Below are 16,640 nucleotides of genomic sequence, written 5' to 3'. Positions count from 1 at the left end.
TGCCCTAAAATCCTCCAATCTTTGGGTGCAGTCACGCTTTTCATCTTGAAGAATCCGGCCTCTGAAATCATGATAAGAAGGGATTTTGTACCCCGGGCCAACACTGGCAATAGCATCAACAGTAGGTTGGAAAAATGGATTATTCCTTACAATGCTGAAAAGAATATCACTCCAGAGGAGAAATTTTGCCATCAACCTGTCATCTTGTTCTTTTTCAGTTCTTTTTAGCATTGAACCAATAGATGGTTGTGAACCAGGTGTGGTTCGAGGAACAAAAAATGATGATGCAGCTACCGGATTGACTGATGCTGCAGTAGAACCAGTGCCACTTGGCCCACTTCCTTCAGCTGACCTTTTTAGTTGCCTTTTGAGTTCTTCTTTGGCCTCTCTAGTGTGCTCTAATTCTCCCAATGCTCTCATGGCTCTTTGGATAAGTTCAAGATTTGTATTTATACAGGGCCCCACATCATGTCCAGGGATTTGTACAAGGTGAAACTTCAACCTGTACACCCCCCCGCGTATCTCCTTTCCACACAACTTGCGATTCAAGTTTTGTCTATCATTCGGAGCTTTAGGTTCACCATATTCCCAGAAAGGATCCAATTTCCTTGGCATGTTTGTTTTTGAATTTTGAATTTGCAAACCTATGGGAAAATAAGGATTAGGAAATAGGAATTTAGGATTACAATTTAGCATTTACAAAATTACAAGTTACAAATTTCTAGAATCCAAAGTTCCAAACCCAAGTTACCCAACCAAATGGCAAATGCCAAAAACAATGAAAAAACATAAACAATGTTTAAAAAAAATGAAAAAAAAAATTAAAAAATTGGTTCCCATAGTCATACCAATTTACCCATCCCAAATCAATGAAAAAATACAAAAAATTCTTTAAAAACAATGAAAACAAAAGGAAAATGGTGCCCATATGAAGTTTCCCAACCAAAAACAATGAAAAACAATGTTTTTAAACAAGGAAAACAAAAAAAAATTAATCCACATACTGTTTTTATAGAGAAATTGGTGGTCTCCTCTTGAATTTGTCCTACAAGCACTTAGATTTGCTCACAAACCCTCCAGCTGCTCTCTCCAAGACGTTCTCCTCCTCCTACGCGCGCCCACAGTCCAAATGAACAAAAAAATCAAAAATCGGATTATAAAACCCGCTGCCCCGACACCCTGCGCGTTTTTCCGAAAAAAAAAGCGCGATTTTTTTTCGAAAAAGCGCGTTTTTTTTTTTAAAGCGCGCTTTTTCGGAAAAAAAATCGCCAAAAAAATTTAGCCGCTTTTTTCCCCATGAAACGCGCGATTAAATCGCCCCAGGGAAAAAAACGCGATTTTTTGAAAAAAGCGCGATTTAATCGCGATTTTTTGAAAAAAGCGCGATTTAATCGCGCTTTTAACAACACTGATATTAACATTAAAAATAAAATAAAATAAAATGAAATGCCAAAATTTATGTTCTCTTACAAACCACCAACCAATTTTTAAAAATAATCAAAATTTGCACACAACACAAATCAAGACATCAAGATTATATCATTAAAACATTTCATTTTAGAATGTGAGGTTCAAAGACAACAGGGAAATTTATGCAGATATGTTGGCAACTAGCTCTTGGGATAATCTATTTAGTGAGGGGTTTGTTGAGAAGCTTGGAGCATTTATTTTGAAGCTTCACAGCAAAAAAGCTAATACAAGAGACTTCTTGAAAGACAAATTGCTATGGCAAGGACAAATATGCCAAGCATGGAGGGTAGGTAGGTTTAACAAGGAGAGAGCCAGGCCCATAAAAGTCATTATGCCTAATTTGTGTAATAAATATATCATTCTAAGCAAGAAACATCTCTTGAGGGGTTCTCGTTTTTTCCTAGAAGAATTTCTAACTATAAAACAACAGGAGGAAATAAGGGAGGAAATTTTAAAGGTTAGGGTAGCAAGAGATGAAGGCAAGAGAGCATGGATTTATAAAGGCAAAGCTGTGATAACGCGGTTTGGACCTCCTTCCAAAACAGAGCAGTAAGATGATAATAAAGAAGAGGCAACAAACTCTTCAACAGGTAATCAGAAAGCAAGGTCAGTATGGGAAAGTAGGGACAAAGACTCAAATGTGAGTCTTGCATGTCAAAACAAATAGCAATCAAGTCATACCCAGGTTTCGTTAAGATTAGTTTGTTGGAACTACAGAGGTTACCCATGGAGACGAGGACCTGGGTTAGGGCCTATTGTGGAAAATAGAGACATAATTTGCCTCATAGAAACACATGAGCATGAAGGGTGCAAGACACCTCTGTTTGGAGGATATTGGAAGATGGCAGTGTGGAACAATGCAACAGGGAATGACAAAGGGCACGGGGGTATCATGGTTTTAGTAAGGGAGAAAGAAGCTCGTCTCATTTAGTTAGAAAAAAACACTCAAATAAGCAATTCATTTGGTTTAAAATATTAGAAAATGGAAACCACATCATAATTGCAGCATGCTATTTTGTGCCGCAGGTTTCAAAAATCTATAAAGGTAGAGGGCTTGATCACAAAGATCCATTTGCAGCCTTAAAAGCGGATATTGTAACATATTCACAGCTAGGTGAAGTCCTTATAGTGGGTGATTTCAATGCTAGGAATGCAAGTGAGCAAGCTAGCATTCTTTGTTGTAAAGATGATTGTGACCCTATTTGGCTTATAGAAGAAAGTAATCATCAGTGGGAAAGAATTTCATAGGACAAGGGCTGCAATTTTTTTGGTGAACAATTGCTTACTCTATGTGGGGCCTTTGATTTAGTCATTTGTAATGGCTTGACTAGATGGGCAAAGTCTGGTAATTTCACTTGCAGTACTTACAATGGAGCAAGTGTGGTAGATTATGTAATTTGCTCGCATGGTTTGTGTGAGAAAATGGAGGACGTTTTGATTGAAGATCAGCTGTGGGACTTGAAATCAGATCACAAGCCAATTTATTTATGGTTCTCTTGGATTGGAAAGAAACAATTAGAGTAAAAAATTCAGCATGTCCAACAAAATCTCCCACAGGGCAGAATTCTTTTGACCCCAGAAAATTGTAATACCTTCAAAATGACGCTAGAGAGGCTCTTTGGGAAGGATAAAATTACAATTCACAACGCTCATAGTCATGAATTAACACATTTAATTTAGTGCGCACTTGCAAAGTGTAAAAGAGCAAAAATTAAGAAGCTTGAAACAAATTGCTTTCCGGTTAATGCTTGGTTTGACGAGGAATGAAAAAAGGCAAGGAGAATGTGGAAAGCGTCAAACAAGGATAACATAAAGCTCAAAGCTTACAAGCAGTTATTGAGCAAGAAAAAGGCCGATTTCATGGCTTTAAGGAGGGAATAACTAATATTCCTTGGGAAAAATAATCCCAAATTATTTTGGAAGGAATTCCAACCGAAAAAGATACAAATTGGAAATAATATTACAGCTTCTAAATGGTTTGACTATGCAAGAGAACTCTATGAGCACGTTCCCAAGGCTGACCCTCCCCACTTGGTCAACACTGATACTAAACTCTTCACAGTACAAGAGGTAGAGATGGGTATCAAGAAGTTGGGTGTTGGAAAAGCAAAAGACTTAGCTTAACTCCAAGCAAAATATCTAAAGTGGGGCTCAAAGATTCTTGCATCTCACATTACAAAAATATTCAACAACATCATATAACAAGGGCTCCCCACAGATGGGGCAACTAGTCTGGCAATACCTCTTTTCATGAGCGGTGACGTCAATAATCCCTCCAATTATAGGACCATCATGATAAACCATTTGTTTGTAAAGCTATTTGGAAGCATGCTAGAAAACAAAATTAGCAAGTGGGCAGAAGAAAGAGATAAGCGTGCTAAAGGGCAAGCAGGTTTTAGACCTAAACATTCCACAGTTGATCATTGTATAACTTTAAGGCACATCATTGAAAAAGTGTGGGAGAAAAAGGAGGAAGTCTTCTGTTGCTTTGTTGATTTCAGAAAAGCGTTTGACTCGGTTTCTAGGGATAAGCTTTGGCACAGAATGGAGGAACTTGGGGTTCCTAAACATTTGAGAGCAGCTGTGCATAGGCTATATGAAGAGGTGAGAGTCAAATTAGAACTTCAGCAGGGATTTCTGAAAGTTTTAGAAGTGATATCGGGGTCAAGCAAGGTTGCCTACTGTGTCCTACCCTTTTTGGTTTATATATTGACAAGCTTGAGGAGTGGTTAAATTCACAAGGGGGTGATGGTTTCTATTTAGGCAAGTTTGTTATAAGGCTTCTTTTGTATGCAGTTGACCTTATTCTGATTGCTAAATCAGCTCTTGGTTTGCAAGAGCACTTACTATCCCTTGAGCATTTTTGTACAACTGTGGGGATGCAAGTCAATATCAGCGAAACGAAAGTAGTGGTCTTCTCTAAGAAAAGAAAACATAACTAGCATAAGTTCTACTTTGAAGGCAACATTTTGGAAGAAGTTGCGGACTACAAATACCTCGGAATTGAATTCAACAAAAATCTAAGCTGGAATGGTTGTAGAAAGAAAAGAACTTTGGGGGGTTGGAAAGCATTTTATGCTTTTCAAAATAGGTGTAGAGAGGCAGAGTTATGGGACTGGAACACCACTCAAACTCTTTTTGGGCTTCTAGTGATTCCAGTAATTCTTTATGATTGTGAACTATGAGCCAACAGGGCATTCGACATGCAGTGGAGACAAATTTAGAAGCATTTGATTACAAACAATTTTAAGATTAAAAGTGCATTTCCTTACGATATCTTGCTAAGTGAAACAAGGACTGCTCCTATTGAAGCAATTGCTATGGTGCAAGTCATAAGGTATTTAAAAAAAATTGAGCAAATGGAAGAGGGTAGATGGCCCAATGTTGTCTTTAATGATAGATTGTGCAAGAGCAAAAAAATTTGGATGTAGCGAAATAACAAATGGTTTAGTAAATGGGGTATTTGCTTGAATGCGTGTCCCATAAACAACAAAGAGATAAAAACTTTTGTTATGGAAAAGTTCCACAAGCATATTTGAGATAAGGAGCCAGGAAGAAAGAAAAATTACTATATTGAAGTGTTTAATCCCACTCATAGTCATCAACCAAAGGCATACATAGAGGTCAATATCTCTTGGAGAGCCAAAATTCTTATTGCTCAGTTAAGGACTAATTCTCATCAACTCTGTTGTGAAACAGGGCGCTAGAAAAGGCCAAAGGAAATGTGGGAGGAAAGAGTATGCATTTTTTGTTCTTCCGGAAAAGTGGAAACAGAAAAACATTTCATTTTAGAATGTGAGGCTTTCAAAGACAACAAAGAAAGCTATGCAGATACGTTTGCAACTAGCTCTTGGGATAATCTATTTAATGAGGGGTTTGTCGAGAAGCTAGGAGCATTTATTTTGAAGCTTCACAATAAAAGGCTAAATACATCAAACAGATGAAGAAGCAATATGTTCCATAAGCTATCTTTAACATTATAAACGTTAAAAATATATATATTTTTTCCATCTCTTTTACGATGCTTGACCTTTAACGGAAAATACACGTTTAACAAAACAATAATCATATACGCCCCTATGACCATATGATCAGTGGGTGATTCGAGCTATGTGGATAACCACATGTATCCTCCTCGTTGTTAGATGAGATCTATAGAGGGGAAAGAAGATGGGCGTTGGTTCTCTTTCGTCGCCGTGGCCATGGACATGCTCCCAATATTACTGTTCTTTCTCACTGCTCGCCACCATTTCCAAACTAGGAAACTCAACAACACCGGCAACATTTTCCTATGTCAGGTCCAGGCAGAGGCCCAGCCCCTCTTCTACTGTTACTCTTAGTAACTCCCAAGTATCATTTGGCCAACACTGTCATTCTTTACAGGAGAAGAAGAAAGAGAAGGAGACGGCCTCAGTTTCTTCCAGTCCATTATTCAGTCGGCTCGTATACGCTGGAGAGCATCATCGAATATTTCCTGTATTTTGCCGAAATGCAGCCTCCACGGCCTCCTTGCCTACTACACGGTATTTTCCTTCCCATTTCTTGCTCAATTTGTGTGTTTATATATATATATATACACCGCCCATTTCCTCATTGTTTTTCCATGTTTCTTCGTTAAAATCTATCAACATCGCCTAAGATCACCAGTTCTATCAAAATTGCCACTTCGACATATGGAAAAACTGGATATGTAACCAAAGATATCTATAAAGACCTATCTTCGAGACACAAAACCAAAAGAAAACACACATCTAAGAAATTATTGGAGCAGGCCTGCATTTGGACGGGGTCATTCTTGTCATTTGGGACAGGCCTCCATCCATCATCATAACTAGTTCTGTGTAAAGAACAGTGGTGCACCAACCATCATTTGGGTCAGGCCTCAACCCATCATTAGCTAGCTCTGTGTCAAGAAGAGTGTTTCACTGATCATCATTCTCAGGCTGTTTGTCATTTTCTGGATGGCCAAGGGTCTGTCTCGGAGGACTGCACGGCCAGCTATGGTGCAACTCCTGCCTTTATTGTACTGCTTGACCTGCTTTGTGTGGTGGCCTCTTATCACCGTGCTGAAAATGCCTAGATCAGATGAAAGGAGCTGGGGAATCAACAAGAGGCTTCTTGCTCATGGTTCAAGGATACCCACCATGTCAAACTCCACTTTGTGGACATATCTGTGAACTGTCTGCCTAAGAAAACAATTCACTGTTTGGATCTGATTAAACATAAAATCATTCCTTTTTTCGTACAAAAATTAAGACTTCGATAATAATGAGTGGCCACGCCGCATGAAACTTGACATCCCAAGGCAATTTGTTTCATAAGAGGGCAACTTTCTAGTCAAGAGGGGCAGTGAGGAATTGGCCACATAACTTGAGATCTAAGTCACCTAACACGATGACATGGGACACAAAGGACACGGAAATAGGAGTATCTGACACATGACAAAATGACCCCCGAAACAGGACAGGGAGGACATGTATAAAAAATATAACAAATTAGTGAATTACACACAAAAAATGAAACATAGAGAAAGATTCAATTTAAAAACTAAAACATTTACATGATGATGATACAAATTCAATCATACATACAATTAGTACTACATCAATGATGATAAATTGACAAACACAGAAATTACAACCATAAACTGCAGTTTTTCCATTAAGTCATCAAAATCAAAATGTATAACATAGATACTATCTCATTCAATGGTTGCTACTATAGGTGGGAATGCCAATGGCAAATATAAAATAGGGTAGATACCAGAACCGCAGATCAAGATGGAAGAATCTCATTGCTCTATCAGTGGTCCCCCATGTTATCAATATCAAAGTTAGCATCACTAGCACCACTACTCTCTCCTCCATCCTCCTCCTTTGTATCCAATCTAATCTCTGCCTCTGTTGGTGTGGAGGTGACCCCTTAAGAGGATCACCATCGTCAAAAGTGGCTGGCTCTAGCAGTGATTCATTAAGATCCAAGTTGGACAATGCCAACTCAACACTGATGTCCAAACTCATATCATCAAGAAACACATCCCACATCTTTGTCTTTCCCATCAATCGCTTCTCCCTCTGCCTGTAAATAAGACGAAGATTGTTGTGCACATACACCATCGTCTTTGCCCTAGACTGCTCAAGTCTACTCTTCTTCAAACTATACAAATTCCCATATGTGCTCTAATTCCTCTTGCAACAAGAGGATGGTGTATCCTAAGACAAGAGTCTCATAGCCAATTGTTGTAGAGAAGGGCATGTTGCCCTATGAGTTTCCCACCGAGCATAGGGCTTTTTAGCCCCCTTGTCTATAATCACATCATAGCCTCCCAATCTTTCAATGCTAGCGGAAAACTCTAGGATCCTCCACCTCATCAAGGATGCTTTATCTTGATATATTTGTCTAAATGCATCCTTCCTCCCTCGTGAAATCCTAACATCCATGTGAGGAGGAAGTTTGCGTGAAGGCCCACCATTGAGCCACTCATTGTTGTAGTAATTGGGATTCAACGTGTGAGCCAAGCAATGTAAAGGTGTGCGATTCTTGTCCCACCTGTTGATAGCAATATTCTGTATGGTGGTGAAAAAGGCCTCTGTTGATGTCTCATACTCATGGCACTTATTCCAACAATAATAATTCAAGTCAAAGTTTGACTTAGCCAAGGGAATAACCAATCGAAATCCAAAATAATCAACCAATAGTCAAGTTTGGTCAAAGTCAAAATACCAACAATTCTGCACCTTCGGCCTGTTATGCATCCAGTTCAGTACCACAGTTTTGCAACCAATTCGGTACCACAGTTCCACACTAGTTTAGTGCCACAGTTCCGCACCCAGTTTGGTACCACAGTTCTGCACCCAGTTTGGTACCACAATTCTGCGCTTAGTTCGGTACCAGAGTTTCGCCCCCAATTCGGTACCACAATTCTGTGCCCGATTCGATACCACAGTTCTACGCCCAGTTCGGTACCACAGTTCTGCACCCAGTTCAGTACTTTCGGCCAGTTCGGGATCTTCACTAGAAACTTCAGATGTATCGAACCCAAGAAGATAGAGAGAGAAGAGTGTGATCTGATATCCAAATCAGCTTGAGGACACTTATATTTATAGGCTTCCAAGGGTGTCCAATTTGCTTTAGGGTCGACTGGTCCTTTTGTGCACATGTGGGCTTTACTTCAAAGATACACTTTCTCTTGTCCAAATTGAGCACTTCAATAGTCAAAATTGGTCCTCTCGAAAAGAGGAATCTAGTCCCATGATTGGAATTTGTCACTGAGCTGCCAAAAATTAACATACACTTGTCTCGAGGAGTTACAATTCGAATTAGGGAGAAAGAGGGTTACACTTAGACATGAAAGAATATTTGGTGAGATTTACAAATCGAATTGAGTGAGGGAGTTGCAAGTGCATTTAATGAGGATGAGTTGCACTTTTGCCATAGATCGAATTAGTGAGGGAGAGTTACATTCTCTTAAGTGTGGAGTTACTATTTTATTCCAAAAGAGAGGTTCGATTTGCCAAGTAAGAGATTCTCAATTTAGTTGACTTATTCCATGAGACTATTGAGAATTTGTTTTTATTAATCCATTAAAGGTGGATGAATTTAGACTATTTTATAAATAATAGTATCATAATAATAATAATACTAGTAAGGATAAAATATTAATTTTTGACTTGTATAATAATGATTGATTTAATTTTAAAGTGGATTTTATATGTTGAGGTCATCCTTGATCATTTAGACATGAATTTCTATTTTTGGAAAGTCACTTCCAAATTGAGATGTGACTTATTATTTTTGGAAATTCATATTAGAATTGTCAGAAATGAAATTTTATTATAGGTGGTTCAAATAGAACTGAAAGATATGATTTCTTCTAGGAGAAATTCATCCCTGAGCTGCCAAATTTTAACAACTTAAAGTTGAAGTTGCTAGCACCATGAAGGGTTGCGAAGAGATCTTCAAGTTTAGATGATGCACTACAAAATTTCTATTGAAGAATAACTGAAAAAAACTTAGCCTAAGTACTACAACCAGTAATCCAAGTAGCATAAAGTAAAAGGATAGAATCTTGAAAATCCTATACCCTAAACAATGATTTAAGCCTAGGGAATGACAAAATATATGAGATAGGCAACCTCCATTACCTCAAATGCATTTGTTGTATGTTGTCATAGCTCTTCTCTTCATAGGAACTTCCGATGTCAACATATCAATATCATCCTCATAGCACTAAAATATATATTCATGATTAAAAAAACACACAACTTTTTGAAAGGCGAGCAAACTCTAAGAAATGACAGAGGTGTCCTCCTTATATAGATAAAGTTCTCCAAATACCATACAAAGAATACCATGAGCTAATACAATACCATGTGCTCAAGTGAAAACCATGGATGCCCTCATACAATGGGCAAAAGCCACTCCAATTTGAGTGCCCTCCTCAAGCAGGGAGTCAAAACCATGTGTAGGCTCAAACCAGTAGCAAAAGCTATGAGCGCCCTTGTCATAGCATGGGAGAAACTAAGAGTGCTCTCCTTAAAAAAAGGGTCAAAACCATGTGTAGGATCAAACCACTAGCAAAAACCATGAGTGTCCTCCTCATACCATGGGAATAACCAAGAGCGCCACTTAAACCACCACACATGTGATGAATTAGGGCTAAAAGAAGTGTGCCTCACCCAAAGTTTCTAGAAGCATCCACCCATGTGGGATATAAGAGAGACAGTGCGCCCAAGTGTCTAGAAACAATCCAAAAGTGTGAAAAGAGGTCCAAAAATGGGTGCGACCCACATGATTGCCAGAAATGTTAAGTAGTAATCATCATAAGTGGCTCATGTATTCTTCATAAGCTGACACGTTTACAAATGATGATGTGGATACCTGTGTGATGATGTCTAATGCACTATCACAAATCCTTAGGTAGTGGCATGTATCTGAATGTAGTGTCATAGATCCTAAGAAAAATGGCACAAATCCCAATGTGTATGTCTATATCTATCTACTGGTACATGGATGATCCCAATGCAAGTACATAGATCCCGATATGGGGTGCCCACCTATAATAATGTTAATTTTTCTTAGGGATATATTGTTCTTTGCTTTGATAATTGCATTTATTCATTAACACATTAAATTCACCCCATAACATCATAACATTATTCAGCAACATATGCAACTATGTAGAAAGAACAATATCATCATCATCAATGTAGTAGAACATAAAGGAACAATAGAAGAAAAGCATTCACACATAGAGACACCAGGATTGGTTGGAGACCAAGGCAAAACCCACTATGGGGAAAACCCTTTCAAATTCTTCTTCTTATTAGATCGTCATTGAATGATTCAGTAAATGAGAGTACAATAATCCATATCTTCAACCATAAACCTATCCAACAATAATCAACTAAACAATATCCATAAAATGAACCCATCAATGCTTATACTCAAAACCCTAATTTAGAAGCTTGTAATGAACTGTCACTATCTGCGGTCAACTACCGAACCCTGCGGTCAACGAGCGAAAACTTTAGACAACTGAAAAACCAAACCCTAAGAGTTGGTCACATGGACTACATGCTGTGCGTGCGTTTGAAAGGCTTTAGTTGCTCCCTTGAGCCTGCAAGCCTATGGCTATAGACGAATTCTGCCTTTGGCAAGCCTACGGCTATAGTCGAATTCTGCCTTTGGCAAGCCTACGGCTATAGTCGAATTCTGCCTTTGGCAAGCCTACGGCTATAGTCGAATTCTGCCTTTGGCAAGCCTGCAGTTGTGACCCAGAAACCTTAGAAGCATGCGTGAACTTCGGACCATGTAATTTCTCCTTCGTGCGAACCAATTCTCTGCAGGCAAGCCTTAGACCTGTGCGAGCCAAAACCAAGATAGAGAATAGAAGAATGTCTCAAGATGATGTCCAAATGAGGTTGAGGTCACTTGTATTTATAGCTGTTAATTTCAGTTAACAATTGTATGTTCTATGCTTAGCACAATTTAATTTAATGTTCCTTTAGTAGCCCAATAACAATTTCCAATTTCCAATAGCAATCACAATAATCACATTGACAATAATTGCAGATAGAACATAAGAATGCAGAAGACAAGCCAAGACAAGAGAACACCGGATTTGGCGGATGCCAAGGAAAAATCCCGATGTGGGGAAATCCCTTTGATCAATTCTTCTTATTATTATTCAATAGTTCAGCACAAAGAGAGAGTACAAAATTCAAATAAACTAGCCCAATACAAAGTCAAATCAACCCTGTCAAATTCAACAGTCAACTGCAATCAAACTTCAGCCCTAACTGGAAAGTCAATGCTGGTCAAAACAACAACAAATCTTCCTCAAAGCAGCTCTGTCTTCCTTGGTCAAACTTAGCCTAATCAGGAGGATAAATTCAGCCCAAAACAGCTCGGTCAAACTCGGTCAAAGGAGAGAGAAGACTGCTGTAATTTTCTGCGGTCAAACAATAGTCAAACCTGAAGTCAACATAGGTCAACCAACCCAGAATTCCTCAATTTTTGTGCCCAACAATGCGGCCTAAGAAAATCGAATCTTTGACCCAAAAACTGAAGTCAAACTTAGTGAAATGCACCTTGGTCAACGCTAGTCAAACTTGTTCTTGAAGTCTGAAATTCGGCCTGTAATTTTCCCTAGAAAATCTGTCCTCCTAGCCACATGTGTGAGAGACAAAGAGGCTCCCCAAGAGCTGTTCGAACCAATCTGATGAAGGGAGAGAGAGAAGAATGTGTGAGTGATAGATGTCCAAATGAGGTGTGAGGTCTCTTGTATTTATACACTTTGTTGTGGGTGAAGAGACACATCCATTGGGCTTTTTGAGCCTACATAATGATGAAGCCGACTTGATCAATTTGCACATGTGAGGGCATAAATTCAAAATCACACTTATTCTTGTCCGAATGAGATGATCTTTATATCAATCTTGGACCTATCAAAAAGAGGAATCCAATGCAATCATAATCTCCATCAAATGAGCTATCCCAAGGTGGAATTTGGCCCTAGTTGCCAATTTTAACACTCCCTCTCAACTAGGGAGAATTCCTCTTGCTAATCCATCTGTTGTCATCATGCCATCTTGTTGTCATGTACCATCTCTGTTATCTCATCTCTGCTCTGCTGAACCATGAAGTAATAATGAAGAAGAATCGATCAAGAGTGAGTCACAAGACCTTACCACTCTCCACTAACAAAAGTCAATCCAGAGATAGAACCTCAAATGATCCCAGATCAATTTGTTGAACACCATGCATCCTAGACATAGGGAGTATGACAGTACACGATGCGTCCATCGGTAGTGTTATGGTCCCTATCCACATTTCCCAACTCATTGGCCAGATGAGAGGTACTTCCCATGAGTCCCGGACTCCATGGGTAGGATGTATGCTGGGGCATCGGCAGGAGAAGGTGAACCATTCATTCTGCTCTTATGCCATAAAAGAAGGTGAACCATTCGTCCTGTGCATGTGTCAATCGTAGGGGAAGCTGAACCACTCACTCTACATGCATGTGTCTAGTAGGGGAAGGTGAACCACTCACCCTGTACACAACGCACCGCATAGGGAAAGGTGAACCACTCACCCTATGGTCGCTCATTGCTCCAAGAAGTACCCCAAGCACCCAGGAGCTCCCAGAGCTCAATGTCCAACTTAAGCAGGACCTTCAAGGGAGGGTCTTTCTACGACTCCAAGTCTCTCTCGGAAGGTTACGAATTTGACCTTCCCCAAAGGCTTCATTAGGATATTTGCGACGTACTCATCAATCCTGATGTGTTGGAGCCTTATAGCTCCTCGTTGTACCATATCCTGGATAAAGTGGTACCTGATATCAATGTGCTTGGAGCGGTCGTGGAACATGGGATTCTGTAAAAGGCAAATCCCACTTTGGTTGTCGCAGAAGATCATAGTGGTATCCAACACGTGCTCAAATAGCTCACTGAAAAGCTTCCTCAACCAAACAACTTCACAACAAGCCATACTAGCTACAATGTATTCGGCCTCGACAGTGTTTAGGGCAACCGATTTCTGCTTCCTGCTCATCCAAGAAATAGAAGCAGATGCCAATGAGAAGCAACATCCCGATGTGCTCTTATGATCCACCACACTGCCATCCCAGTCAGCATCTATATATCCACACAGCCTCAAATTCCCCGCAGTGTATCTTAGTCCATAATGGATTGTGCCCCAGAGATATCTCAAGAGATTCTTAGCAGCAATCCAATGTATGTGATGAGGCTTGACCATAAATTTACTTAACGTGTTCACATCGAAGCATATGTTACGACGGGAGTTTACCAAGAACATGAGGGCCCCCACAAGTTGTCTATATTCAGAAGGGTTCGCCAATTCGGGCCCAACAACACTTCCACATAGCTTCTTGAAGTTGAGTTCCATTGGAGTAGACACGGACTTACAATCCACCATCCCACATCTCTCCAGTAGCTTCACAATGTATTTTCCTTGAGAAAGGAAAATCTCACTTGGCTTTTGCGAGACCTCCAGGCCTAGGAAGTTGTGCATCAGTCTTAGGTCCTTCATCTTGAACTCGGAAGCCAACTCCCTCTTGCATTGATAAATGAGAGGGTCCGCACCTGTTAGAAAGAGAGATCATCCACATAAAGGACTAGAATGAGAGGCTTGTCATTCTCAACCTTGAAATATAGGTTAGTGTCAGCATCTTTCCTTGTAAATCCCAGCTTTGTAAGATAGCTATCAATGCTCTCATACCAAGCCCTAGGGGTTTGCTTCAACCCATAGAGGGCTTTCTTCAACCTGCATACGTGTGTCCTTCGATCCTATACTTCGAACCCCTGAGGTTGTTCCAAGTAGACTTCCTCCTTAAGCGAGCCATGCAAGAAAGCAGTCTTAACATCCATTTGGTGTAGGCTCCATCCTTGAGAGGCAGCAAGAGCTATAATCGAACAGATAGTGGTATATCAGGCAACTGGTGAAAATATCTCATCATAGTCCACCCCTTCCTTTTGAGAGAAGCCTCGAGCAACGAACTTGGCCTTGTATTTTTCAGCACTTCCATCAGCTCCATGTTTGATTTTGTAAAGCCATTTAGAGGTGACCACAAATTTGTCCTTGGGTCTAGGAACCACATCCCAGACATCATTCTTCATGATGGATTCATACTCCTCATTCATCGCACCCTTCCATATTTGATGTTTCACGACTTCTTCGAATGTACAAGGCTCAGATTGAACAATGTTACTCATGGCAGCAAGGTATCCTTGATACCTGGTGGGCTTCTTACTTTCACGAAATGTCCCTCTTGGAGCAATATGCTTTTCAGCATCTTCGAGTGCCTTTGAGCCACAACGGTCTTTTCCTTGAGGTAGAGGGATCACTAGGAGGTGGATCAATGCGATCCATTGGACCTTTAACATGGGGCATAAGCTCATCGGATGGAGGTTCTTCTTGCTTTCCTGTAGCATCATCATTTTCTTTTCCTGGAATGAGGAGATATCTGGCTTTCCCAAGAGCAGTGTCTTCATCAAATGTAACATCATGGCTTACTTCCACATCTCGTTGACCAAACACATGGATTCTATATGCCTTTGAGTTTTCACTGTAGCCCACAAAAGTTCCTTTCTTCCTGGATGCTTCTAACTTGGTTCTCTTCTCTTTTGGCACATGAAATTATACGGGACAACTAAATATTCTAAAATGAGAAACATCAGGTTTCTTACCAGTGAAAACTTATTCGGGTGTCTTGAAATCCAATGTTTGATGTGGACACCTATTTCGAACATATACGACAGTATTTGCAGCTTCTCCCCATAAGAACTTTGGTAGACTTAGATCATGAAGCATAGTATGGGTGGCTTCCATGATCGTTTGATTCTTTCTTTGAGAAACTCCATGTTGCTCGGGAGTGTATGCAATGGTTGTCTCCCTCTTAATGCCAACTTCTCTACAATAGTCATTGAATTCATATTCGATCCCATTGTCGTTCCTCCATATGTTGATCTTCTTCCTTGTTTGATTCTTCACCAAGGCTTTGAAAGCACGAAACCATTTGAATACTTCATCCTTCTTCTTCAAGAAATAGATCCATGTTTTGCGAGAGAAGTCATCCACAAAAATAGCATAATATAAGTATCTTCCTAATGATGTTACGAGCAACATACCAGATAGGTCAGAATGGACTAGTTGAAGAATATCAGAAGTTTGACTTTTGCTTGAGGGGAATGGTCCCCTTGTAAGTTTTCCAGCTGCACAACCCTGACAAACACTTTCATGATTCATGTTGAAATCGGGCATACTTGTGACAATCTTCCTTACCCCAGGTAAGGCCTTGTAATGAAAGTGGGGAAATCTTTGGTGCCACAATTTGGATTGAAGAAAGTGTCGCAAGACATGGCTCCCAAAGGACTTCCTCCAACTTGATAAAGATCATCAACCCTAAATCCAACCGTAAATGCATCTTTAGGGTTTCTTTGCCAAAGACGTACCTTTCCATCAACGAATGCTACCTTGAAGCCTTTATCTTCCATTGCAGAAATAGATACCAGGTTCTTCTTCAAATCGGGCACATACAATACTTCTTGTAGATGGATGATTTGACCTTGATTCAAGTGAAGAGTGACGATACCTATTCCTTTCATGGGATAGGTGGCATTATCTCCAAGTATGATTTGCAATTTAGTCTTCTTTTCAACAAAATTCGAGAGGGCCTCTTTATATCCAGTGAAGTGCCTTGAGGCGCTACTATCAATCAGCCAATGATCCAATGTATCTGGAGGAGAGGCAGTAGATAAAGTAGAAATAAGTTAAAATTCATTTTGTTCTACAACATTACTTTCCTCATACTTGGAATTTCTTGATCTTTTGGGAGGACAACCATTTCCATATCGAGCAATGGGAGCATTCCTCTTTCGTTTGTTGTTGAACTTGTTCTTCCTTTGATTGCCATTGCCTTTGTAGTTGTGGTTGTTGTTGTCATCATCCCTTGGAGTATCCTTCTTGTGAGGACACTCTCTAGCATAGTGGCCAAATTTTTTGCAATTGAAGCATCTTCTTTTTCTTCCTTCTTTGAATCTCGACTTAATCCTTGACCTTGTCTTCTTAGACCAACATTGTTCTTCCTTTTAGCATGAGCGGAGAATGTGGTAGGATTATTTCCATTTGAGGGCTTGTCTCTTTCCATC

At 39.8% G+C, this 16,640-nt stretch overlaps 1 protein-coding gene across 1 annotated transcript in view; it reads left to right on the top strand.

Moving 5' to 3' along the window:
- Positions 1-5,550: 5,550 nt before the first annotated feature.
- LOC149192121 (Pseudouridine synthase family protein) overlaps positions 5,551-16,640 on the top strand; it is a 169,889-nt gene continuing 158,799 nt past the window's right edge. The window contains exon 1 of the mRNA XM_089404488.1: positions 5,551-5,993. Coding sequence (XP_089260614.1) covers positions 5,641-5,993 — 353 coding nt within the window. The 5' untranslated portion in view covers positions 5,551-5,640. The remainder of the gene's footprint in view (positions 5,994-16,640) is intronic.

Source organism: Pinus tabuliformis, chromosome 2_2, assembly GCF_031772625.1.
Source record: "Pinus tabuliformis cultivar Carrire ecotype Pingquan chromosome 2_2, CPIR1, whole genome shotgun sequence".
Lineage (NCBI taxonomy): Eukaryota > Viridiplantae > Streptophyta > Pinopsida > Pinales > Pinaceae > Pinus > Pinus tabuliformis.
Note: the sequence above shows the minus strand (reverse complement) of the source record. Positions and strands in the feature narration are given on the sequence as shown.